This window comes from Pristiophorus japonicus, chromosome 16 (assembly GCF_044704955.1).
Source record: "Pristiophorus japonicus isolate sPriJap1 chromosome 16, sPriJap1.hap1, whole genome shotgun sequence".
NCBI lineage: Eukaryota > Metazoa > Chordata > Chondrichthyes > Pristiophoridae > Pristiophorus > Pristiophorus japonicus.
In genome coordinates this window covers 123,909,216-123,934,852 of record NC_091992.1, presented here as the reverse complement: position 1 = coordinate 123,934,852, position 25,637 = coordinate 123,909,216, and the positions used below count along the sequence as shown (strand labels likewise).

General features: G+C 43.8%; 1 protein-coding gene across 7 annotated transcripts in view; it reads right to left on the bottom strand.

Moving 5' to 3' along the window:
* Positions 1-25,637, bottom strand: part of LOC139227162 (endonuclease V-like) — a 167,688-nt gene that overhangs the window by 121,076 nt on the left and 20,975 nt on the right. For all 7 annotated transcript variants that reach the window (XR_011587402.1, XR_011587401.1, XR_011587400.1 and 4 more), the window contains exons 3-7: positions 20,760-20,894; positions 19,180-19,219; positions 17,438-17,550; positions 7,398-7,466; positions 4,313-4,441 (exon numbers count right to left, since the gene is read on the bottom strand). Coding sequence is in view for 3 of the 7 variants with exons in the window: in XM_070858226.1 (XP_070714327.1) it covers positions 4,313-4,441; positions 7,398-7,466; positions 17,438-17,550; positions 19,180-19,219; positions 20,760-20,894 (486 nt within the window). In the remaining 4 variants the exon portion in view is untranslated. The remainder of the gene's footprint in view (positions 1-4,312; positions 4,442-7,397; positions 7,467-17,437; positions 17,551-19,179; positions 19,220-20,759; positions 20,895-25,637) is intronic.

Below are 25,637 nucleotides of genomic sequence, written 5' to 3'. Positions count from 1 at the left end.
AAAGTCGGCTGAGCATTGGTCCAGCCTAGCTGGTCAAACCTATTTCTAGTTGTATATCTGCCTACATTGTGGGGGTTGCCGTGACATTTCATACTGCCAGGGACAGAAAGTGAGCTCTGGCAGTACGAAACGTTTGATGCTCTGACACCGCCAACCCTCACTATAACATAGGAAAGATTAGCTCACTGTGCCAAAGCTGCTGCTAATTTACTGCCCGAGTGTGGCCGGGAGGGACAGGGGGGATTCAATACTAGTGAGGGGGAGAGGGAATCAGTTTCTGGGAAAGGTGGCAGAATTTCTAGGCCTCTAGTATTCAGTATCCCTGCCATTTCAGTATTATATCCTACTGGGCCGAATTTGATGGCCTTACCGCCCACTGCCGCCAAGATTCCTCCCCGGTTTCCGCCCAGTGCCACTTTCAACTTGGTCTGGAGCGGGCAGGAGGGGAGAACCCGCCGGCTGACGTCAGCGGATGGCCGAGTGGCGCAAGTGGACTCCTGCCCGCAGAGCTGCCAGATTGGTGCGGGCGGAAGTCGGCGTCAGAATGGGGGTGGACTACTGGCTGGAGGCTGGTCTGTCCCTGACGGTAAGTATGAGGATCCTGAAAAAAAGGTTAGTAAACATTTCTTTATTTTTTTTTTCCACAACGACTTACCTGATTGAGGTCCCCTGAAGGTCTTCCAATGGATTTTTTTTTTATCCCCGATGATTTTAATTTGCAGGTCTTCGACCCTCTGTGGGCCCCGACTCCATCCTGGGCCGCACTTGGGCGACAAGCACCTTTGCCGCCGAGATTGAGAGCTCCCGCCGACTGCCACACAGATTGGTGGCGTAAGTCCCTCATTTGCCACCTGCCGAGCTTCAAGTGACCTTCTTCATGAATATCCGCCCAAAGACCCGCCAGGGACCTCAGCAGCCATCGGGTGGCCCTTGGGGTTCACCTAATTCGGGCCCTATGAGTTTAACTTGCTCATCCCTTAGTGACTCTATCCCTATCTTAGTAATCCTTTTGTTACTTATTTGCCAATAGAATATTTTGCTTTATCTGTTTATATTCTTTTATTTTTTTCATTCCCATTTCCTCTTTGCCTTCCTAATTGTCTTTTTAATCTCACTTAGCTCATCATATTCCCTTTTGTCATTAACTCCTTTATTGTTAATGCACTTTGCGTATGCCTTTTACTTTAGATTCATTGGTATCCTCACTTCTTTATTTATCTGCGGCATTACATGCTTGGCTAGCTTGTTCTTATGTTTTAGTGGATTATATTTCTCCTGAACTCTATTGATCTCTTCTTTAAATATTGCCCACTGTTGTCTACTTAATTACCTGTCAATATTTTTCTCCAGTTTACCTCCCTTAGCTCCATCCTCATTCCCTCATAGTTGACTTTTTCCAGTCTATTACTTTGAATTTTGTAACATCTATATCTCTGTCATTATTAAAACCTTATTATAATGTGATCAACACTCCCTATAATTTCTCCTACACCTAGGGGTTAGAAATTCGGTGCACTTGCTCCTCCCATTAGTGGCCCCAGAGGCTGCTAATGCCTTACTGCCTGGGCACAACACTGGCTACGAATCCCGCCATATTGGGCGGGAGTTTAGTGGTGGCGTTACAGTGCTGCACTCAATCTCCTGTGCCCGGAGATCATGACGTCATCGCGTGCGCATCGCCCCGGCCCCGAAATTGACTTTCGCCCCTATAGTAGCGCCGGACAAAAGTACCGGCAGCTGCAGGAGGCGCATCACTGGCGACCGGCTGCTACTGGGGCAAAAATTAACGGCAACGAATCCCGCCATATTGTGCGGGAGTTTAGCGGCGAGGTGGCTCATGGGGAAAAATGAACTTACCTTGTGTTTCCCACTGCTGCTCCGATTTCTTCGTGGGGTCCTGGCCACGATCGCTCAGCCCGGCACTCTCCTCGAGTGCTGGGCTGATTGTGTGACACCTCCGCTCCCTGGTTGTCCAGATAGCTGCCTTTTCTCCTCGCAGAATATGCAGCGTAGGCCCTTCCCTTTAGGTAAGGGAAGGGCCCCTCGGATGCGGCAGCGCTGTGCGGCCTAGTGTGCAGCGCTGCTGAGGCGGCCGCCCCATTAGCGTGCTTGATTTAGAGCTCCACTTCCTTCCGGGGCGGTAACCTGAATTTCTCGAGAGGAGGCGGGGCTTCCGCGTCTGGTGTTAAGTCTCGCGCCTCCCGGGTGTTAGCCCCCAAACGGGGCGATAATGCATTTCACCCTCTTGTTCTCCTATTTGCTATGGTTCACTTCTCATTACTAGCTCCATTGTTGGGCTTCTTACATATTGGGTCAGAAAGGGGTCTTGTATACACTGTAAAACCTCTGGCCTCTCCTCCCCTTTTACTACCTCTGCCTTTTGGGGGGGGGGGGGGGGGGGGAGTTGAAAACCCCCATGATTTTCATATTTTTTTACTCTTTCTATAGATTTTCCCATATGATTCTCCATCCATTTCCTTTCCACTGTTCGGTAGTACCACCATCAAAGTCCTGCTTTTTAATTAAGCTTCTGTTACATCTTTTGCAAGTACATGTACAACATTTGTGTATATCTTGACTGGGGTAAAAAGGATGGTGGACTGTATAAAATAAACACAGAGTTGCATTAAAATTTTCCTGTTACAGTATTTCATGTGCATTTTGAAATCTGTGTTTATTTGCACTACCTTTGTTAATTCACAGAAAACAGAATCAAAAATAATCAAGATCTTCAAAAACGATTATGTAAACTTATAACTCTTAAATATTGTACAATGGGGTTAAAAATAAATGCAAAACTAGTTATTGTGTCCCAATTCATAGTGTGTTCAGAATAAATTAAAAGAAACATACAATTTATACACATTATTTCCTGTCAATATATGAAACTTTAAAATGTTAGAATGCAGAGAAATGTTTCTGCAGTGCTCAAAGCAGGTTGCAAGTAAAATATAAGAAACAGACATGTGATGTAATCACACCTAAGAATGTCTAAAAAATATACTAAGTCATGAGGCTGTAATTCTGTGTGTAAGAATCTGGTATATTTAAGTAAAGTGAGAAAAGCAGACGTTAATTCCGAACATCTTCTAAATCCCGCAGTGGAATTACTGACTTCAGCACATCCTTCAGTACTTTTTATAATATATATATTTTGTATGTGTTAGTCAATCATACTTTCAGCCTGCTCACCAATGTGTTTATGTTCATTCTATTTAGTGCAGTAATGCTGCCAGTAGGAAGAGCGCCGTATAGAAATGAACTAGGTCTCAGTGTGTGACCACGGTCAGTGATGTTTGGCCTGAAGAGGTAGAGAATTTCTGGGCTTGCAAGAATACAATCACTTTCATTTTCTCATGACTGCATTAAATACAGGAGCTCTTAAGTTGTTGAAAAAAATACTAATGTACAAATGTTTAAAGTATACATTTGAAATTCATCTCTTATTATAGTGGAGACATTAGCTCATTTAAAATAAATAGATTAATGCATCTGATGAAATGATGGAGAGGAGAATTTTAAACACGAACATATAAGTGTTTCTATATTAATATACCACGGCATAATTTCAGGGACAAGATGACTGATAATTTTTTAATTAAATTATCAATTTGTGATGAAGAGTGGAGTAAGGTAACAAATCTGGTACATTATTAAGAAATCCTAATTTGGGAAGTCAATGTTTTACTTCAGAAGCAGAAACCATTATACATCACAAATGAAAACCATTCCCTGAAACCCAGAGTGCAGAACCAGGCAGGGTGAGCTGAGGCATTAAACGTACTCTGCTGATTGGGAACAGATTCGATTCTCTCCACTCGAGTGTTGGTATTGCTCCTGGTCAAGTCTATACTTGACTGACACCCCTGTGCCTACCTAGAGGATTCTTTGCTATATCTGCCTGTCTCCATTGGTAGCATTCTCACCTTCTTTGGATGAGATGTTAAACCCAAGACCTGTTTTGTGTGGTTCCTCCAGTGCTCTGGACAACATACCTCACTTGGCCAATACCACGCAAATAAATTAACTGGTCATTCATTTCACTGCTGTTTGTAGGAAGTTGATGATTTAGAATAGGTGTCACATTGGCCAATGTAACAAATCACTACACTTCATAAATAATTCATTGCGTAAAATGCTTTGAGGTGTTTCAGTATGACACTCAGCCAAATAACTCCAATTTTTTCTTTTCGCAAGTGTTTTATCTCAATAAAAATGTAAAGTTAGTGTTATGATATAAAATATAGTAATCTTTGTGATCACAGTATCGCTCCTTGATATGCAAACCAAGTATTGAAACAGAAATACGTACCTGCCTAATTGGTTCTGGTACTCTGTATTTACAGCAGGAATGAGTCAGACGTATGGCAGTGTCCAGACTAATCCTGTGACCCACAGATACATAAATGGGTTTAGTGCTTTTCTCACAGCTTTTAAGAGCCTGCCACAAGTAAATAAAGATATAAAATTAGAGTAATCCCATTAACTGAATGAAGTACCAAAATATCTAACCTCTACATTTTGCATTAGTAGTTACTTGATCACGAATAAATACAGAACTGTGTAAAATGTATGCCCCGATTCCTCCTTCAGCAAGACGTCTCTGCCAAAAGGCTACTTCATATTCATCATAAATGCAATTTTATATGACACTTGTTCTTTGGTACTTATTACCCATGACATGCAGTCTCTGAGTGTTGTATAGTACTACAGCTGAGAGATTGTTTGATCACTGGTCAATGTAACCCAGTGTAGGCAGGCAAATGTGAAAGTCAGTCCAACTTTGAATCAAACTTGTGAAATTAGTTTGAGGCCATTGGCCTGCTACTGCTAACCCTACTTATTTTTTTCTGATCTTTTTGTAACTACCAATCTCACTTTTCTATACTAACTAATTTCAAATTTCGTGAATTTAAAATATATCACTTAATTTTTTTTCTTTTAAAATTATTCTTAAATCTCCTTTCTCTTAGAAGCACGCACCTTTCTCTGGAGGGAGGGCCTATTTTTCCAAGGTGAGAATTGCTCGGTCACCAAACATTAAAGGTAGAGAAACATTTTAACTTTCATTCATGGCCCAGTCTGCCAGCATGATTGAGTTTAGGAAAGAGCAGGCCATTTGGCAAACCATGGGTGCAATTCCACATCCTATCCATTACATGGCATAGTCGACTGAAGCATCAATGGAGTACATCACTTTAGCTACAGTGGACAATGCAACAAGATCTTTTATTTAGTTACAATTCTATCAGCGATTGCTGATAATTCATGAATACTGGAAAAGTGTTCCAGCACATGTCAAGAAAGAACTTGCATTTATATAGTGCCTTTCACGACCTCAGAATATTCCAAAGCGCTGTACAGTTAATTAAGTACTTTTGTAGTGAAGTCACTGTTGTAATGTAATGTAGTCTGACAGAGGGTCTACATCTGAAATGTTAACTTGTCCATTCTCTCCATAGATGGTGACTGACATGCTGAGTGTTTCCAGCATTTTCTGCTTTTATACATGAACACTTCTACTTATCAAAGTGCAAAAGGCCCTTCCTGATACAGGTGCAGCGTCGAGAATCCGGAGTTGCAGAATCTGTAAAATGTTCCAGAATCCGGACCCGATGACCCTGCCCGCCTCGGGGCCCCGCCGCTGCCCTACCTCGGGCCTCTCCTCACCACTGCTGCTCTTAACTCAGGGCCTCCTCGGCGGCCCGCACGAACACCGACTCGCCGGCCCGCTCGAACACCTCCTCGCCGGCCCGCTCGAACACCTCCTCGCCGGCCTGCTCGAACACCTCCTCGCCGGCCTGCTCGAACACCTCCTCGCCGGCCCGCTCGAACACCTCCTCGGCAGCCCGCTCGAACACCTCCTCGGCAGCCCGCTCGAACACCTCCTCGGCAGCCCGCTCGAACATCTCCTCACCGGCCTGCTCGAACACCTCCTCGCCGGCCCTCCCGAACACCTCCTCACCGGCCTGCTCGAACACCTCCTCGGCAGCCCGCTCGAACACCTCCTCGGCAGCCCGCTCGAACATCTCCTCGGCAGCCTGCTCGAACATCTCCTCACCGGCCTGCTCGAACACCTCCTCGCCGGCCCTCCCGAACACCTCCTCACCGGCCCGCTCGAACACCTCCTCGCTGGCCTGCTCGAACATCTCCTCGGCAGGCAGCCCGCTCGAACACCTCCTCGCTGGCCTGCTCGAACACCTCCTCGCCGGCCCGCCCGAACATCTCTTCACCGGCCCGCTCGAACACCTCCTCGCTGGCCCGCCCGAACACCTCCTCGCCGGCCCGCCCGAACATCTCCTCACCGGCCCGCTCGAACACCTCCTCGGCAGCCCGCTCGAACACCTCCTCGGCAGCCCGCTCGAACATCTCCTCGGCAGCCTGCTCGAACATCTCCTCACCGGCCTGCTCGAACACCTCCTCGCCGGCCCACCCGAACACCTCCTCACCGGCCCGCTCAAACACCTCCTCGCTGGCCCGCCCGAACACCTCCTTGGCGGGGCCCGCTCAAATACCTCCTCGCTGGCTCACCCGAATACCTCCTTGGCGGGGCCCGCGTAACAACATCCTCCTTAGCGGGGCCAGACGGTCCGAACAGCTCCTCGGTGGGAATCCCCCCCGCCCCCGCTTCTGACATTCCGAAATCCGGAAATACCTGATTCGTGACGTCAGAAAGCAAATCTAAAGTCCGGAAAATCCCGGAATCCGGAACGGCCTCAGTCCCGAGGGTTCCAGATTTTAGGCGCTGCACCTATAATTGCTTTTGAGTTTCTAAGCATTCCACAACAATTTCTAAAACTACAAGTTCCTCCTAAGAGTGACCGTTGCTCTGTTTTAACTGAGTTTTACTGAACTACAGTACACAAAAAAGATCTTTAGAACAATTTGCACTGTACACTGCAGCTAATATGCACAATGCACTCCTGGCTGGCCTTCCACATTCTACCCTACGTAAACTAGAGGTGATCCAAAACTTGACTGCCCATGTCCTAACTCACACCAAGTCCTGCTCACCCATCACCACTGTGCTCGCTGACCTACACTGGCTTCCGGTTAAGTAACGCCTCGATTTCAAAATTCTCATCCTTATTTTCAAATCTCTCCATGGCTTCATCCCTCCCCATCTCTGTAATCTCCTCCAGCCCCACAACCCCCCGAGATGTCTGCACTCCTCTAATTCTGCCCTCTTGAACATCCCTGATTATAATCGCTCAACCATTGGTGGCCGTGCCTTCAGCTGCCTGGGCCCCAAGCTCTGGAACTCCCTGCCTAAACCTCTCTGCCTCTCTTTCCTCCTTCAAGATGGTCCTTAAAATCTATTTCTTTGAACAATCTTTTCACTACGTTAAAGGCGCAATATAAATAAAAGTAGTTGTTGTTGTTATAAACAGACCCACCATGCCTAAAACTTTCCCAGAGCTTCCAGTTAATGAAAACGCATTTCCTCCTTTCTGAAGGTCTTTGACCTATAAAACAAAAAATATGTAAAAATAAAAACAAGGTTATACATTAACTTCTATTTCATAAATACATTACTGACTGATTTAAGCAAAAACGGCTAAGTTGTCTTCTCATAACACTAATACCAGTGCCTATGAGCCTAGTGTCTTAATTTGTCAATCTCCTGTCTGAAACAGAAACAGAGGCTGGTATTTTGCAGGGGGTTAGCGGCACGATCGGTGATGGGTCAGGTGGGAAAATGGTTTTTTTTTGACAACAGGTCGGGCCCCCCACTGTCAACCTGCCACCATACGCCTTTCCCAATGTCGGGTCTGTCAGTACTGAGTAGGCCCGACAGGCAGTGGCGAGCGACCCAATTAATCTCATTAGCATCTAGTTGACAGATGCGTAACAGGTTTTTTTAAACTTACCTTTTCACTTGAACTTCAACGTCCCGACAGCTCTTAACCTGAGGTGGGAGTTTAGTGGCCATTGCTCCAGCTGATTCCTTGATAGCTTCAAATGTACAGTAAAAGCTCCCACCTGACAGATCTTCACTTTCTTCAGCCACAAACCTTTTAAAAGTCCATTTCCAGTACAGATTCTGCAGTCTTTCACTTTCTATCCAGTATCACCTCATTGGAAGAACTCTCTCACCATTAACAGAATGCTTCTGTGCTTCACCTGCCATCTATTCCATCAGCATGGATGTCCTTTATATTCTCTGAACTTGGTCCTCAGAACCGGACCACGATCAGCCCCAACACCAGCAGCACCGACAACATCAACCTTTTCCGCAATCACTTGATACTGCATAGGACACAGAGCATCAGAAATCTGAGCACATTGCTGCCTGGAAGGCCAGGGATGGCCTCACCATGGCCAGATTTACTTCACTTAACGCTGTACACCCTGGCTGCCACATGATGCATCAGGTTGACACCATCCCACGCTAACTCCATAAAGTATTGCTACAATGCCCCAACCACACCTTTCACACTCACCACCATTGCAGGGGGTACCGTTATGTCTCACCATTCACTGCAACTCACTAAACCATTTCCAAAAGTGCACACAAATCTGTCCAAGAACGCAAAGTGTCAAAAATAAAGGTTTCAATGTCTGACAGCACATTAACACAAACTTTACATGAACATTGGATAAAACACGCAAGTGGCTACCCTTGATATGATTGCACTAGGATGAGGAGGAGTGTGAGGGGTGGCTAGTGAGGTGGATGATGTGATAATGTAGATAGAGAGGGATGGGCGGTCGTGCAAGGTAAGTTGGTGTGAGTAAAGATGTGCAAGAGTAGGGTAGGGAAGGCAGAGCGATGGGGATGTGATGAGAGGCACAGCAGGATGGTGTGTGTGGCTTAGCAGTAACGTTTCATGATCGAACGAGGTTTGCGCCACTGCACCCAGATCCTCATGACTACATCTCTGCTTGTGCCCTCCACTGGAATGTGCAACCAGGCTGTTTTGATGTCCCATTGAAAGGGAAGAGGACCTCCCTGCGTGCTGTTGCCCCCTCCATATGCATATGGAGGGAGTCATGGGAGAACCTGGGAGCAGTCCTGCACCTCTGTGAAGTCATTGTCAGTGTTTGCAGCATCTCAATGCTGTAGAACACTGACAGCACAAATGTCAAAATAAAGATGGGCATTGTCCCTTTAAGAAACCAGCTGATGATTTGTCATGAAATGATGTCACCAAACCAGCCTCCTCTAATTGAACCGGGAAACAAGCTAGCCGGGCTTTACAAGTTCCATCAAGGATGGACCCAGCAGTGGGGTCAGAATCCGCCACCGACATCGCCCGCTAGAGACCCGCCGAGGTAAGTAAAATCGCGGCCAGAATATTTTGGCCTCGAAATTGGAACCTTTAGCGCCAGCCGTTAAGGCCGGTTTTGGATGAAAAAAATGGGTCCTCCTCGCTTCCGCCCACTCCTGGCATGGAACGTGGTGGCAGCCATATTGGGCAGGTCGGCAGCGCTGCCATTAGCTGCATGATGTCAATCGGCGTACAACGCCGAATTAATGCACGCTGAGCCATTTTGGAGGTCGCCACACCTTTTGATGCCCTCTCCAAAGCACGCGGGTGCATGGAGCCGTTGCCAATGCATAGACCCAGGAGAAAGCAGAGGAGATCGCTAGATCTTTCAGGTCTTCAATAACTATGCAGAATATGAGCGGCCCCACCAAACCAACGTTCTGTGACAGGTTTGCATTCTTCACTGATTAGTTTCAGATAATTTTGACACTGTCTGCACTAAATGGTGTAATCAGAAATTTTATGACATGTGTAGCATGAGTTTTCATAGCTTCAAGTATTTTGGACCTCAAACTGCTAGAATGATTCCACCCAAATTTCAGTCATTTTATCAGTTAATGATGACTCTTTTTGATTAATAATTGTACTTGACAAATTAGCCAGCTAAATATTTGAGAGTGTCAGCAGTTGAATTAAACATAGATTTCAGCTAAACTGCAGGTCGCATTCTTTAAAATCTGACTGCTTAGTGTGTTTTTCGGCTTTATCTTGCATACCCTCTCTGTCAACCTATAAAACACGAGAAACATAACCAGAAACATTCCACTTCAGTTTCATAAATTGCGATTTCCTGGTAATGCAGCACAGATAGTTTAGACGCGACTTTCAGCCTCATACTGCGCGTACCGCCCGGAACAGCACGTGCTTATTTACCGGCGCTAGTTAACATCGGCCAACAGTGGCACTACCCGTTTTCGGGCTTTATCGAATTTTTAGGCCTTAGTATTCAATTACATGTGTGACTTTAGTTTCCAAGAGTCCTGTCACATCATGAACAGGAGCATGTGTCCAGGTCATTCCTGGGTCTGACTTTAAATGAGCAAAGAAAAACAATTAGGAATGGTGGGAGAGGGGCTCATATCCAAGCAAGCAATGGCCATAATGGCCGTGGGAGAGGGACGCAATGCCCATGAGATATAATAACAATGAAACTTACACAAATAGCCGAGTCAAACATAGTCCAGGTAAGGATAGAGTGAAAGTGCAACTCCTTTTTCTAAGAGGAGTACAATTTAGGTTAAGAGGGAAAACAGACAAACTGTTCCTTGGTCTCTGTCAATGCTGGTCTTCAACCACTTAGTTGATAGGTACTTAAGAGTCAGCTAGGATGAATAAGTGACCTGGTGACTCTAATTCTAATCATCCCCTTACATTCCAGGGTTTGCCTTGACAACCAACCCAATCAAGACCAGGAAAAAAAACAAGTGAAGGGCCACACTGGTAGAGGAAGGCAACACTGATTGAGTAATGGAGGCCAGGGAGATGCCATACTCGAATGATTAGTCAATGGGGGACCTAAAAGGATACATTAAATGTGCAGGCAGGTGGGTGAGAAAAGCAGGAAAAAACGTGAAAAAGCACAAAAATACATTGTTGTGCCTCGAAGATTGTCCACTATGACAAAATATGTATTTTCTCATTCAGCTGGAATTGAAGATTAACTATTATGTACGTAAGTAGCTTTGTATAATTGATATACATTCTGGATGAGATGTCTGCAGAATTTTTGAAAAATCTTTTTGCAGTAACCTACTTTTTTGTCCATTTCCCTTGCTGTAATAGCAGCGCTAAAATAAGGTTTTATTAAAGGGCGACAGTAAATTTATGGACAATCATGATTTGTAATCAACAATTCAGGTATTGCTACTCCTCAACAAAGACTAAATTAAACAATCCTACCAACGGGCTGTTTAAAAAAAACTTGTTACTGCACAAAACGTGGGAAATAATACACAAGGTCTTATTATGAGGTTTCTTGACGAGAATTGCCAGGTACTTTGTAAATCCCGATCACTTAAAGCCTGTGTACTTTTCTTTTTTTTATTTAGCTAAAGGTATTATAGAAAAAGTCCACTAAATCTATATCGCGACCACCCACTTAGCCTGAACACCAGCTTACTTTATTCATAAAGGTCCTGGTCCAACGTCATAACAGTTTACAAAAACTGTTGTAATAGCACAATGCAGAAGCTATTATCCTCCCAGAAGGACGGGAGAGTAACCAATGCAATATTCCTTTTCAAAAAGGGAGACAGAGCTAATGACAAGCCAGTTAATTTAACATCTGTGGCGAGAATTTCTTTTTGAAATCTTTAATTAAAGATGAAATTACTTAATATCTAATTGAAGAGAAAATAATTCAAGCACCCAACACGGATTTCAGAAAGGAAGAGCGTGCTTAACAAGCCGAGTAAAAGTTCAGTGAGGAGGTGGCAGGTAATGTGGATGGGGGAATTACAGTTGGATGTGGTACTCAATGGATATGCAGAAAGCCTTTGACAAGTTACCACACAGCACACTATTGGTGAAGATTAAGGGGTCTGGAATTAGAGTAGAAGGGCAGCTTCTCAGTGGTTCGAAGTGGGTAGCGGTGTCCAACACGGGTTTTTCTGGGGCCACTTCTGTCCACTGTTTGCAACAGTGATTTGGACCTATGACTAGAGGGAGAGGTGTCCAAATTTGTAGATGCTACTAAATAGAAGATACAGCAAATAATTCTGATGTCCAAAAGGAAGGAGATACTGATAAGATAGTGGAATAGGCGAAAAAGTAGCAATGGAATTCAATGTCAGCAAATGTGAGATAGTTCTACGGCTGTGGAATGCACTGCCGGAGTTAACCGAGTCAATAGTTAAGAATAGGTTAGACAGATGGTTGAAGGAAAAGGGATTAAGGGGATCTGCTAACAGGGTGAACACATGGGATTAAGACTGCGGCTTGTCTGAAGGATAAACACCAACACAGACTGGCTGGGCCAAACGGCCTGTTTCTGTGTTGTTATTTCGATGAACCTCAGACTTAAGTATTAATATGGTTTATCAAAACTATAATATTATTATAAACATCTTGCTGTCAACCTGCCAATGAAAACTAGCATTTAGCTCATTTTGAATCATGCTGCGAAAGAAAGTGAAAACAAACAAGAAGTTCAGTACATTTAATAAATAATTAATATGCCTCGTGTGTCATATTTCATTCAGTAGTTCTGAAGAAAGCTGTGTAGTGTGGCTTCTACAGATGGCATATGCGTAAACTGTATCTAACAGTAGATACAACATAGGCCTATTTCTGGGCTATACGTTCTATCGGCCCAACCAGTCCGTGCCAGTGTTTCTGTTCCACTCAAGCCTCCTCCTATATGTAGTATTATGCAGGGAAAGCACCAACCCTTGTACATGGCCTTCTTTGACCTCACAAAAGCCTTTGACACTGTCAACCGTGAGGGCTTATGGAGAATCCTCCTCAGATTCGGCTGCCCTCAAAAGTATGTCACCATCCTCTGCCTGCTCCACGATGACATTCAAACCATGATCCTGACCAACGGATCCATCACAGACCTATTCCATGTTCGGACGGGGGTCAAGTAAGGCTGTGTCATTGCACCAACGCTCTTCTCGATCTTCCTTGCTGCAATGCTCCATCTCACCCTCAGCAAGCTCCCATCTGGAGTGAAGCTAAATTACAGCACAAATGGGAATCGATTCAACCTCCGCCGCCTCCAGGCCAGATCCAAGTTGGTCCCATCCTCCGTCATCGAATTACAGTATGCAGAGGACGCTGCGTATGCGCATGCTCAGAGGCTGAACTCCAAGCCATCGTCAACATCTTCACTAAGGCGTACGAGAGTATGGGCCTTACACTAAACATCCATAAGACAAAGGTCCTCTACCAACCTGCCCCCGCCACACAGCACTGACCCCCGGTTATCAAAATCCACGGCGAGTCCTTGGACAACATGGACCATTTTCCATACCTCAGGAGGCTACTGTCAACAAGTGCAGACATCGACAACGAGATCCAACACCACCTTCGTTATGCCAGTGCAGCCTTCGGTTGTCTGAGGAAGAGAGTGTTTGAAGACCGGGACCTCAAACCCAGCACCAAGTTCATGGTCTACAGAGCAGTGGTGATACCCGCCCTCCTATATGGCTCAGAGACACCTCAGCAGGCACCTCAAAACACTGGAGAAGTACCACCAACATTGCCTCTGCAAGATCCTGCAAATTCATTGGCAGGATAGGCACACCAATGTCAGTGTTCTCACTCAGGCTAATATCCCCAGCATCGAAGCATTGGCCATATTCGATCAGCTCTGCTGGACGGGCCACATCATCCGCATGCCTGACATGAGACTCCCAAAACAAGCGCTCTACTCGGAGCTCCGACATGGCAAACGAGCCCCAGGTGGGCAGAGGAAATGCTTCAAGGACACCCTCAAAGCCTCCTTGAAAAAGTGCAACATCCCCATCGACACCTGGGAATTCCTGGCCTAAAACCGCCCAAAGTGGAGAAAAAGCATCCGGGAAGGCGCTGAACACATTGAAACTCTTCACCGAGAGCAAGCTGAAGCTAAGCGTCGACAGTGGAAGGAGCGCACGGCAACCCAGACAGCCCACCTCCCGTTCCTCCAAGCAGTGTCTGCTCTACCTGTGACAGAGACTGTAGGTCCCGCATTGGACTCTTCCGTCACCTGCAGGCAGATCATCCTCTGAGGGACTGTCTATGATGAATATTATGCCATATACCCATATCCCTAGATCCCTTAAAACTCACTGGTGTAGATTTTTTTTTTTAAGAACACCTATTTAGAATAATTTCTGTATCATCCACACAGTGCCGAGCTTCACCTTGCAGTCTTTGGAAATCGGATCTCAGACGTAAGCATATCTTCACCCTTTCCCTCCATACAGAGAGGCAAAGTAACTCTTCAACAACTTTGTCGCCCTTATCCCCCAATTTCCATGGCCAGTTATAGTTTTTTTTTAAATGGTCCATGCTTTCCTTCATGCTTTGTCAACAGTCTGTGTACCGTTCTTGAAGTGAGTGGATGGTCATCCCTTTCCCTGAACTAACATTGGCAGTCAAAGGTTGAAAAGAGCTCTGCTTCCTCCTCTCAGCAGTGCAAGTGGGCAGTACAGCTGGGGTGTGAGCTCAGAGCATTGTTGATTAAATATATTCTTCATACAGCACTGGCTGGTGCAGTTCTATCCTGTATTCGCATAAGGAATGATGTGGTGCAAATGAGTAAATGGGAAATATTGTGTTCTGGAGAAAACATACTTTTATTTAAAGCCCCTTATTCTAATTAAACATAATCTTTTGTAGAGTTCCACCACTGAATTTTAACAACTAGTTCTATCCAAATTAGTGCCTGAAAAGTCAAAGAAAAAACTTCTACATTAACCATGTTGGTTTAAAGTTCAGCTGTGTGATCACAGAGTTCAAATATAACGTGTTGGGACAGTAGTCTTTTGCTGAAGCAAAATGGTGCCAGACTTGGCTTAGTGGTAGCATGCTCGTCTCTGAATTGTCAGAAGGTTGTGGGTGTAAGCCCCAATCCAGAGACTTGAGCACATAATCTAGGGTATGACTTCAGTACAGTACTCAGGCAGTGCTGCGCCTTTGGAGGTGCTGTCTTCTAGTTGAGATGTTAAACCAAGGCCCCGTTTTCCTTCTTAGGTGGATATAAAAGATCCCATGGCTCTATTCAAAGAGCAGCAGGGAAGTTCTCCTGGTGTCCTGGACAACCAACAACACTAAAATAAATGATTGGTCAGTTATTTCATTGCTGTTTGTGGGAGTTTGCTGTGCACAAATTGGCTGCCGCGTTTCCCTACATTACCTGCTGGATCTGGTGTATTTGGATTTCCAGAAGACATTCGATAAGGTGCCACATAAAGGTTACTGCACAAGATAAAAGTTCACGGGGTTGGGGACAATATATTAGTATGGATAGAGGATTGGCTAACTAACAGAAAACAGAGTCAGGATAAATGGGTCATTTTCCGGTTGGCAAACAGTAACTAGTGGGGTGCCGCAGGGATCGATGCTGGGGCCTCAACTATTTACAATCTATATTAATGACTTGAATTAAGAGACTGAGTGTAATGTAGCCAAGGTTGCTGATGATACAAAGATGGATGGGAAAGCAAATTGTGAGGAGGACACAAAAAATCTGCAAATGGATATGGACAGGCTAGGTGAGCGGGCAGATGGAGGATAATGTGGGAAAATATGAGGTTATCCACTTTGGCAGAAATAATAGAAAAGCAAATTACTATTTAAATGGAGAAAAATTCCAAAGTGCTGCAGTACAGAGGGACCTGGGTGTACTTGTGCACAAAAAGTTAGTCTGCAGGTACAGCAAGTAATCAGGAAGGCAAATGGAATGTTGGCCTTTATTGCAAGGGGGATGGAATATAAAAGCAGAGAAGTCCTGCTACAACTGTACAGGGTATTGGTGAGGCTACACCTAGAGTACTGCATTCAGTTTTGGTCTCCGTACTTAAGGAAGGATATACTTGTATTGGAGGCATTTCAGAGAAGGTTCACTAGGTTGATTCCGGAGATGAGGGGTTGACTTATGAAGAAAGGTTGAGTAGGTTGGGCCTCTAATCATTGGAGTTCAGAAGAATGAGAGGTGATCTTATCGAAACATATAAGATAACGAGGGGTCTCAACAAGGTGGAAGCAGAGAAGATATTTCCACTCATAGGGCAAACTAGAACTAGGGGGCACAGTCTCAGAATAAGGGGCCGGCCATTTAAAACTGAGATGAGGTGGAATTTCTTATCTCAGAGGGTTGTAAATCTGTGGAATTCTCTGCCCAGAGGCTGGGTCATTGAATATATTTAAGGTGGAGATAGACAGATTTTTGAGCGATAAGGGAATAAAGGGTTATGGGAGTGGGCAGGGAAGTGGAGCTGAGTCCATGATCAGATCAGCCATGATATTGAATGGTGGAGCAGGCTCGAGGGGCCAAATGGCCTACTCCTGCTCCTATTTCTTATGTTCTTATACAGGTTGAGCCTCCCTTATCCTGAACTCCCTTATCCGGAACCACCCCTCGTCCGGAACGATTCCCAGCCACCAGGTGACGCATGCGTAGAACTCCGACATGAACAAGTTGAAGTTCTTCTTCGCTGCCGAGTCCCGCAATCGCTGGTCTGACCCTGTGATCCTCCACCGCCCCCCCCGCCCCATGATCTCTCTGCCACACTCCCAGCCCCAAGCCAGCAAGCCCCGTTATCACCTTGCTCAGTACCTATACCATCCAATTTAACGTGACCACGCCTCGTCTGGAAAAATCCCTTATCCAGAACAGGCCAGGTCCCGAGGGTTCAGGTTAAGGTAGGTTCAATCTGTATTCCGCTGCAGCAGAATGTTCAATTGCTATTGTGCCCCATTGTCAGTGAGCCTGCCAATTTTGAACATTTGAAACTGCCCAAATCCATTTCACATAGGATTACTGGAACTTGCTGAGAGAGGCAACTCGCTCATCAGTCTGGGTACCGGGAGCGAATATGATTTAGCAGGGTACCAGGATCACATATGAATTTTTACGTTTGGTGACCCAAACAGGAACAAATTAAAACAAACGTTCCAATTTATCTTTGGGTGCTATTGGGAGATAAAGCCCTGACTGATGACACACTTGTAGCCTGATGTAGGAAAAGAGCAAGTTTTATTTGTGTACAGCAGCCACTGCTAAATTTTGAAACAAAATGGTATTTAGCTGTGGAAACTGAGGAAACGGGAGCCTCAGTCCCTGCAGCTGAGTAATTTGGACCTCATCTGTGGGGAAATGTGACATTTATGTCTGCAGTTTGCAGACCACAGGCGTGGTATAAAGAATGTTAGCAGATTTCTTCTCAGAATAAACTGCAAAACTGCAGTGTGATTATATTATTAATGTTAGTGCTGAAATCCTTCCTTCAGTACTGGGATTTATTGTTCCTTTTGGGTATTAATGCTGTCATTCTTTCCAAGAAACTATTTCCTCCTGCATTGCTTTTGTAACTGTAAAAAATGCTGGAGTCGGATTGAATTCAAATTGAAATTCCTGTACGGATGGTTTTAGGGTATTTAACTTCAGAGCTGTAACAGGCCTGTGACATTTCAATGCAGCTAAACTCCAAGGTACATGGTGGATAGTTCTTGCTCACCCTTTCCTTCAGCAGATCCTTTTCTTCCAGACCTTCCACATGCAGGAGGTTCTTGGCAACCCCAACACAGGGCAAGTCTGTGAGGACACCTAGGTGACAGGCCACGCCGAATTCTGTTGTCCAAAAATAACAAAGATAATAAATAACACTTTTGTAATCTTATAGTTATGTAGAATACTGTCTGTGAGTAACTCAGAACTACCCCTTTTATTTGTGCATTACACCTTGAAAGTACAAAGACATAGCATAAGCTACTGATTATCATAGCGATACAGCACAGGAGGTCGTCATTTGGCCCATCATGCCTCTGATAATTTTTTGAAAGAGTTATACAAGTAGTCCCATTCGCCTACCCTTTCCCATAGCCCTGCACATTTTTCCCCTTCAAGTATTGATCCAATTCTCTTTTGAAAGTTATTATGGAACCTGCTTCTACTGCCCTTTCAGGCAGCGTATTCCAGATCATAACTCGCTGCCTAAAAACAAACCTCCTCATCTTGCCTCTGGTTCTTCTGCCAATTCCCTTCAATCTGTTTCCTCTGGTTGCCGACCCTTCTGCCACTGTTAACAGTTTCTCCTTATTTACTCTATCAAAACCCTTCATGGTTTTGAACACCTCTACTAATCCTCCCCTTAACCTTCTCTGCTCTAAGGAGAAATATTCCAGCTTCTCTAGTCTCTCCACATAACCGCAGTCCCACATCCCTGGTACCATTCTAGTAAATCTCGTCTGCTAAGACTGTGACATCCTTCTTAAAAGTGTGGTGCCTAGAATTGGGCACAATATTCCAGCTGGAGCCTAACCAGTGTTCCAGGGAAAAAAAACAGGGGAAAAAAACTGCACTGACAATTTCTCATCTGCCTCACTATATAACTATAAAAGTCACATTAAGTCTCATTACAAGCCTCCCCATTATCACTACCCATCAGCCCCAACTCCCACTGATCTCCAATTTGAGTGCGAAGGATCAGCTCTATCTGTAACTTAACCGCTCACTACTGTAATTCCTTAAAGAGGTGGGACTACAACTGCCAATGCTAATTCAATGCACAATCCTCTATTCTGGAGCTGCCTTGGTGCTGTCTGGAAGTGCAAGTACACAGCTGGCTCCTGAGGGTTTAGCCACGAAGTGAGGTCAGTAACTGCACCACAAATGTTGACTGCCCTTATTTTCTGCCTCCCTTCCTGTCCTGGACTCAGAACCAGTCAAGGAAGCATTGTCTGTATCTGAGTTAAAGCCACATTGGGATGCTGCTTGAAAGCAGGAGTGGGAATTTTGGGATCCCAGAGGAGGATTGCTGTTAACAACAGAAGCTGGGCTTCAGGCTCCGAAGTATCAGCAACCAACATTATGGGAGATGTGCTAATTACTGTTTTTTAAACAAGGACTGATTAAAGGCACTGAAACAGTTTGATGAGTCCCAGCATGCAGAGGCCAATGGAAACATATTGGCAAGCTTGGCAAAAATACCATTATTAGTTTTTAAATTAATGAGATCACACCTCATATTTTACAGATATGTGAATGTGACATTCACACAGGCTCTGACATGTTCATTTTTAAAAGAAAGCCACAGTCTGTGTGAGAAGAATCTTAGTGATGAAATTGTTTAAAATTTGGATAATTGATGAATCATTAAAATGGTAAGGTTAATGTTCAGATGGATGAGCATACAGCTGGCCCCACAATATAATGATGTGTAAATAACTAATACAGATTCACAAAAAGTGAACTGGTTACCTCGGTGGTGCAAAATTCCATTTCCATCTGCAAAAATAACCTGGAATATCAATAAATAATGTTAATTAAATAGATTGACAGGGCACTGCTGCAATTTTATATTAACAGCCGTACAAAATCCACAAGAGAAAGGCTTGCATACCGAAACAAAATTATTTTAAAAATACACTTCAGACCTGCGAGCTTCAACAAGTTTAAGCAGAATTTATGTTGCCCATTTAAGTTCTTTCTAAACAGTTAATTTCTCTTTTTGGATCAATTTTTTTAAAAAAGAATCAGAGAATCATAGAAAAAGTTTACAGCACAGAAGAAGGTTATTCGGCCCATCGTGACTGTGAATGTTCCTATTATTTCATTATAATTTGATCACAAATGAAATCTTCATGCCTCATAACACTATATTGTAATATACGAAATGAAATGATTTTTCCTGCAATGTATACTATTAAAACTAATGTGGTAATACTGTAGGCCTCCTCACAGGATCCAGTGTACCTTCAGGTGCTATGTCAAGCAATCAATAATAGTCTTCTGTCACATATCATTACTTTCATCTTCAAACAGCATCATAAAACATCCACATCAAACAAAGAGACTGCTGGACAGCTCCGCATCACCAAGAAAATGAATTAAAAACCCCCAAAAAGTCACTATCGTCTCCATTTATTATAAATAATGACATATACCTCGAGGTGACTTTAAGGTACTGATCCAATTTCAGGGTTCAAATGACATTCATAAACCACTCATGCTTTCTTCCTATATTTTAGCACATTGTATTAACCCTTCCATTACATTACTGTCTTCGAATTCATTTTTCATTATTTTCTATCTACCAACTTTTTCCTGTGGTAAAAGTTGATCTTTTCAGAGCTTCACGGGACACTTTTTTAAAGTTTGCTTGCATGTAACTGTTTTGTTCATTTAAAAGGATTCTGATTTAATTTGTTGAGTCAATTTCCAGTCAGCAAGTTAAAGCAGTGGAACCCTGTAACCGTGAGGACTCGGAGTGCTCACTCTGTGTGCCCTAGATGCAAAAAAAATATTCTATTAAAAAATTAGCCAGGTACTATTGCTATTGAAAAAGGACACTGAAAAAATCCATGCCACTAAAATACCGTTTGCAACAGATGACACACTTTTGTGAGCTTGAGCTTGTTCTAGGAATTCTCAAAATGTACTCCTAATTAAGTAGGCTGTAAGCATGTAATTTTGGTTTTTGAAAGGATGATTTAGAATTAATGGTTGCATGAAATTGACAGTGAAAATGACAATTTCCTGAATAGCTTTAAATTTAACATTTTGAATTGCATTCAGAAAAGAAGGGTTAGTAGCTATTCCAAATGTTTAAGGACTGATGGGCCATTTAAAGTAAGATTAATTGGTTTTATTGTTTTGGAAATTCTGTCTTGATTATGGTTACTGCTTTATAAAGCATTGAATACGCCAGTCGTTTTTTTAAAAATTACAATATACAGCTTCACTATCCTGAAAATGGAGATACTGTGCTAATGAGATCTATTCCATTCAATTTAATCAAGCATATTCACATGTTTGTAAAGACATGCTCATATTTTTACCTGAGGGAGAAGACTGGGGTCCTTGTGCTGCAGTCTTCTCACAGCTTCTCCCAGGAAGGGAGCCTCCCGGAATGCCAGAAATCCTGGGATATAAGGGGCATTCAGACAAACCATCTGGCATTCCTCATAGACAACCTGAGCAAAGTAAATAGCAATGATGAGTATTGAATTTATGAACAGATGTAAGTCTTGCTGCATTTTATTTCACAATGCACATATTGGCTCATTAGTCTCCCACAGACAGTTTTAAAACATTGAAGGTAGAAAGAGGATTGTAAATCTGTGGAATTCGCTGGGTTATTGAATACACTTAAGACAGAGGTGGACAGTTTCTTAACCGATAAGGGAATAAGGGGTTATGGGGAACGGACAGGGAAGTGGATCGGAGTCCATGATCGGATCAGCCATGATCGTATTAAATGGTGGAGCAGGTTCGAGGGGCCGTATGGCCTACTCCTGCTCCTATTTCTTATGTTCTTATCTTATGTTAAAGCCGAATGAAGATTGGAGGAGCTATATGCAGCAAATGGTGACCAACCCTGTTAATACCTAAGATTATTTGCAGCTGTTGAAATACAGGTATTTTCTTGTTTTCTTGTTTTTCATTTAAAAATTAATACTCTTCTCTGTACCAAGCACCAACTCTGGCTGCACACTTGCTTCTGTCTGTAATGCTATGTAAGGTTTAATATACCTATATAAGATGCATTCGAGTTGCTTTGGGTATGACACCGCATGCAGGAGTTTCAATGTTTTATTTCCACAGGATGCCGGCGCCTTCTAACACTGTAGGTTAGTGACGGTGTAAAAGGAAAACTTTTTTTTCTTGTGGTTTCATATAACCTTTAAAATCTGTGCTAAAGAGCATAACAAAAAGGGAAACAGAAAGTGCTGGAAATCTGAAATAAAAGCAGAAAAAGCTGGAAATACGCAACAGGTCATTCAGCTCCTGTAAAGGGAAAAGATGGGTTATCACGTTTGGGTATGAAATCAGAGAAAGAGCTATCCAGCCTAATCCCACTTTCCAGCTCTTGGTCCATAGCCTTGTAGGTTACGGCACTTCAAGAAATCTTCAACCGAAATATCACAGCCTGTCTTTTCTCTTTACAAATATTAACTGTTTTTTTTTTCTGTTTTTGAGTTTATCATTAATAATAATAAAACATTTCAAAGTAACTACTTTGCCATAGGAGTAGCAGAAATATTTAGTAAAAGCTTGCTTAGAAATCTGCTCTGAATTTTACCACTGGTTGGAATGAAATAGGAAAAAAGATAAATAATTTGTTAACTGAAATATTTACATATTTAAAAAAAATCTGTGTTTTATTTTGTAATTACTGTGTCTGAACCAGTGACTATGAAACTGGAACCAATAGTTTCTATGGAGACCAGCAAAAAAAACCACTAAAAATATATGAATCGCTCAACATTTCTACGTTTGGCACCATCTGCTGTTGACTAAGATGAAACTGGAGATTTAAAAGTACAACAATGAGAAACAAAGGTAATGTAAATGTTTTATGTTACTGCAATGTGAGCCCACTGATAGCACTCATTGTAAGTGTTCACACCACTAGTCGCTAACAAATAGTGCACCTAATTTTCTTGCTATTTGATCAACAATACTGATATATGCATAAACTGTAATTACAGTAACTCTTAATTATTACAAAAGAACATAAGAAATAGGAGCAGGAGTAGACCATATGGCCCCTCGAGCCTGCTCCGCCATTTAATAAGATCATGGCTGATCTGATCATGGACTCAGCTCCACTTCCCCCCCCACTCCCCATAACCCCTTATCGTTTATGTCTATTTCTGTCTTAAATTTATTCAATGTCCTAGCTTCCACAGCTCTCTGAGGCAGCGAATTCCACAGATTAACAACCCTCAGAAGAAATTTCTCCTCGTCTCTGTTTTAAATGGGCGGCCCCTTATTCTAAGATCATGCCCTCTAGTTCTAGTCTCCCTCATCAGTGGAAACATCCTCTCTGCATCCACCTTGTCAAGCCCCCTCATAATCTTATACGTTTCGATAAGATCACCTCTCATTCTTCTGAATTCCAATGAGTAGAGGCCCAACCTACTCAACCTTTCCTCATAAGCCAGCGGCAGTTGGTGAGACGCGGGAGCAGCCTATCAAAAGGCAGCTACAGCGGGAGAGAAAGCAAAATAGAAGTAGAAAGTAATCAAAAAGTGACGTCACAGCCAATGGGGTAAGTGATTGGCTGGTGATTGGTGAGTAGCTTTTCTTTATTTTTTATATCAGTAAGTGAACTGTAACATTGTTATTACCAATTTAAGGGTATCTAAGGTTAAGACATGGCAGGAGAGCTCGGCCATGTGATATGCTCCTCCTGTACCATGTGGGAACTCGGGGACACTTCCGGTGTCCCTGGGCGCTACGTGTGTGGGAAGTGTATCCGCCTCGAGCTCTTGACGGTCCGCGTTGCGGAATTGGAGCTGAGGGTGGATTCACTCTGGAGCATCCACGATGCTGAGAATGACGTGAGTATCACGTGTAGTGAGTTGGTCTTACCTCAGGAGAAGGGTCCACAGCCAGATAGGGAATGGAAGATCAGCAGGAAGAGCAGTGCAAGAAAGATAGTGCAGGGGTCCCCTGTGGTCATCCCCCTGCAAAACAGATACACCGCTTTGGGTACTGTTGGGGAGGATGACTCATCAGGGGAGGGCAGCAGCAGCCAAGTTCATGGCACCGTAGGTGGCTCTGCTGCACAGGAGGGCAGGAAAAAGAGTGGGAGAGCAATAGTGATAGGGGATTCGATGGTGAGGGGAATAGATAGGCGTTTCTGCGGACGCAACCGAGACTCCAGGATGGTATGTTGCCTCCCTGGTGCAAGGGTCAAGGATGTCTCGGAGCGGGTGCAGAATATTCTGAAATGGGAGGGAGAACAGCCAGTTGTCGTGGTGCACATTGGTACCAACGACATAGGTAAAAAAAGGGATGAGGTCCTACGAAAAGAATTTAAGGAGCTAGGAGCTAAATTAAAAAGTAGGACCTCAAAAGTAGTAATCTCGGGATTGCTACCAATGCCACGTGCTAGTCAGAGTAGGAATCGCAGGATAGCGCAGATGAATACATGGCTTGAGCAGTGGTGCAGCAGGGAGGGATTCAAATTCTTGGGGCATTGGAACCGGTTCTGGGGGAGGTGGGACCAGTACAAACCGGACGGTCTGCACCTGGGCAGGACCGGAACCAATGTCCTAGGGGGAGTGTTTGCTAGTGCTGTTGGGGAGGAGTTAAACTAATATTGCAGGGGGATGGGAACCTATGCAGGGAGACAAAAATGAGGCAAAAGCAAAAGACAGAAAGGAGATGAGGAAAAGTGGAGGGCAGAGAAACCCAAGGCAAAGAACAAAAAGGGCCACTGTACAGCAAAATTCTAAAAGGACAAAGGGTGTTAAAAAAGCAAGCTTGAAGGCTTTGTGTCTTAATGCAAGGAGTATCTGCAATAAGGTGGATGAATTAACTGTGCAAATAGATGTTAACAAATATGATGTGATTGGGATTACGGAGACGTGGCTCCAGGATGATCAGGGCTGGGAACTCAACATCCAGGGGTATTCAACATTCAGGAAGGATAGAATAAAAGGAAAAGGAGGTGGGGTAGCATTGCTGGTTAAAGAGGAGATTAATGCAATAGTTAGGAAAGACATTAGCTTGGATGATGTGGAATCTATATGGGTAGAGCTGCAGAACACTAAAGGGCAAAAATCGTTAGTGGGAGTTGTGTACAGACCTCCAAACAGTAGTAGTGATGTTGGGGAGGGCATCAAACAGGAAATTAGGAGTGCATGCAATAAAGGTGCAGCAGTTATAATGGGTGACTTTAATATGTACATAGATTGGGCCAGCCAAACTGGAAGCAATACGATGGAGGAGGATTTCCTGGAGTGCATAAGGGATGGTTTTCTAGACCAATATGTTGAGGAACCAACTAGGGGGGAGGCCATCTTAGACTGGGTGTTGTGTAATGAGAGAGGATTAATTAGCAATCTCATTGTGCGAGGCCCCTTGGGGAAGAGTGATCATAATATGGTGGAATTCTGCATTAGGATGGAGAATGAAACAGTTAATTCAGAGACCATGGTCCAGAACTTAAAGAAGGGTAACTTTGAAGGTATGAGGCATGAATTGGCTAAGATAGATTGGCTAATGATACTTAAGGAGTTGACTGTGGATGGGCAATGGCAGACATTTAGAGACCGCATGGATGAATTACAACAATTGTACATTCCTGTCTGGCGTAAAAATAAAAAAGGGAAGGTGGCTCAACCGTGGCTATCTAGGGAAATCAGGGATAGTATTAAAGCCAAGGAAATGGCATACAAATTGGCCAGAAATAGCAGCGAACCTGGGGACTGGGAGAAATTTAGAACTCAGCAGAGGAGGACAAAGGGTTTGATTAGGGCAGGGAAAATGGAGTACGAGAAGAAGCTTGCAGGGTACATTAAGGCGGATTGCAAAAGTTTCTATAGGTATGTAAAGAGAAAAAGGTTAGTAAAGACAAACGTAGGTCCCCTGCAGTCAGAATCAGGGGAAGTCATAATGGGGAACAAAGAAATGGCAGACCAATTGAACAAGTACTTTGGTTCAGTATTCACTAAGGAGGACACAAACAACCTTCCGGATATAAAAGTGGTCAGAGGGTCTAGTAAGGAGGAGGAACTGAGGGAAATCTTTATTAGTCGGGAAATTGTGTTGGGGAAATTGATGGGATTGAAGGCCGATAAATCCCCAGGGCCTGATGGACTGCATCCCAGAGTACTTAAGGAGGTGGCCTTGGAAATAGCGGATGCATTGACAGTCATTTTCCAACATTCCATTGACTCTGGATCAGTTCCTATCGAGTGGAG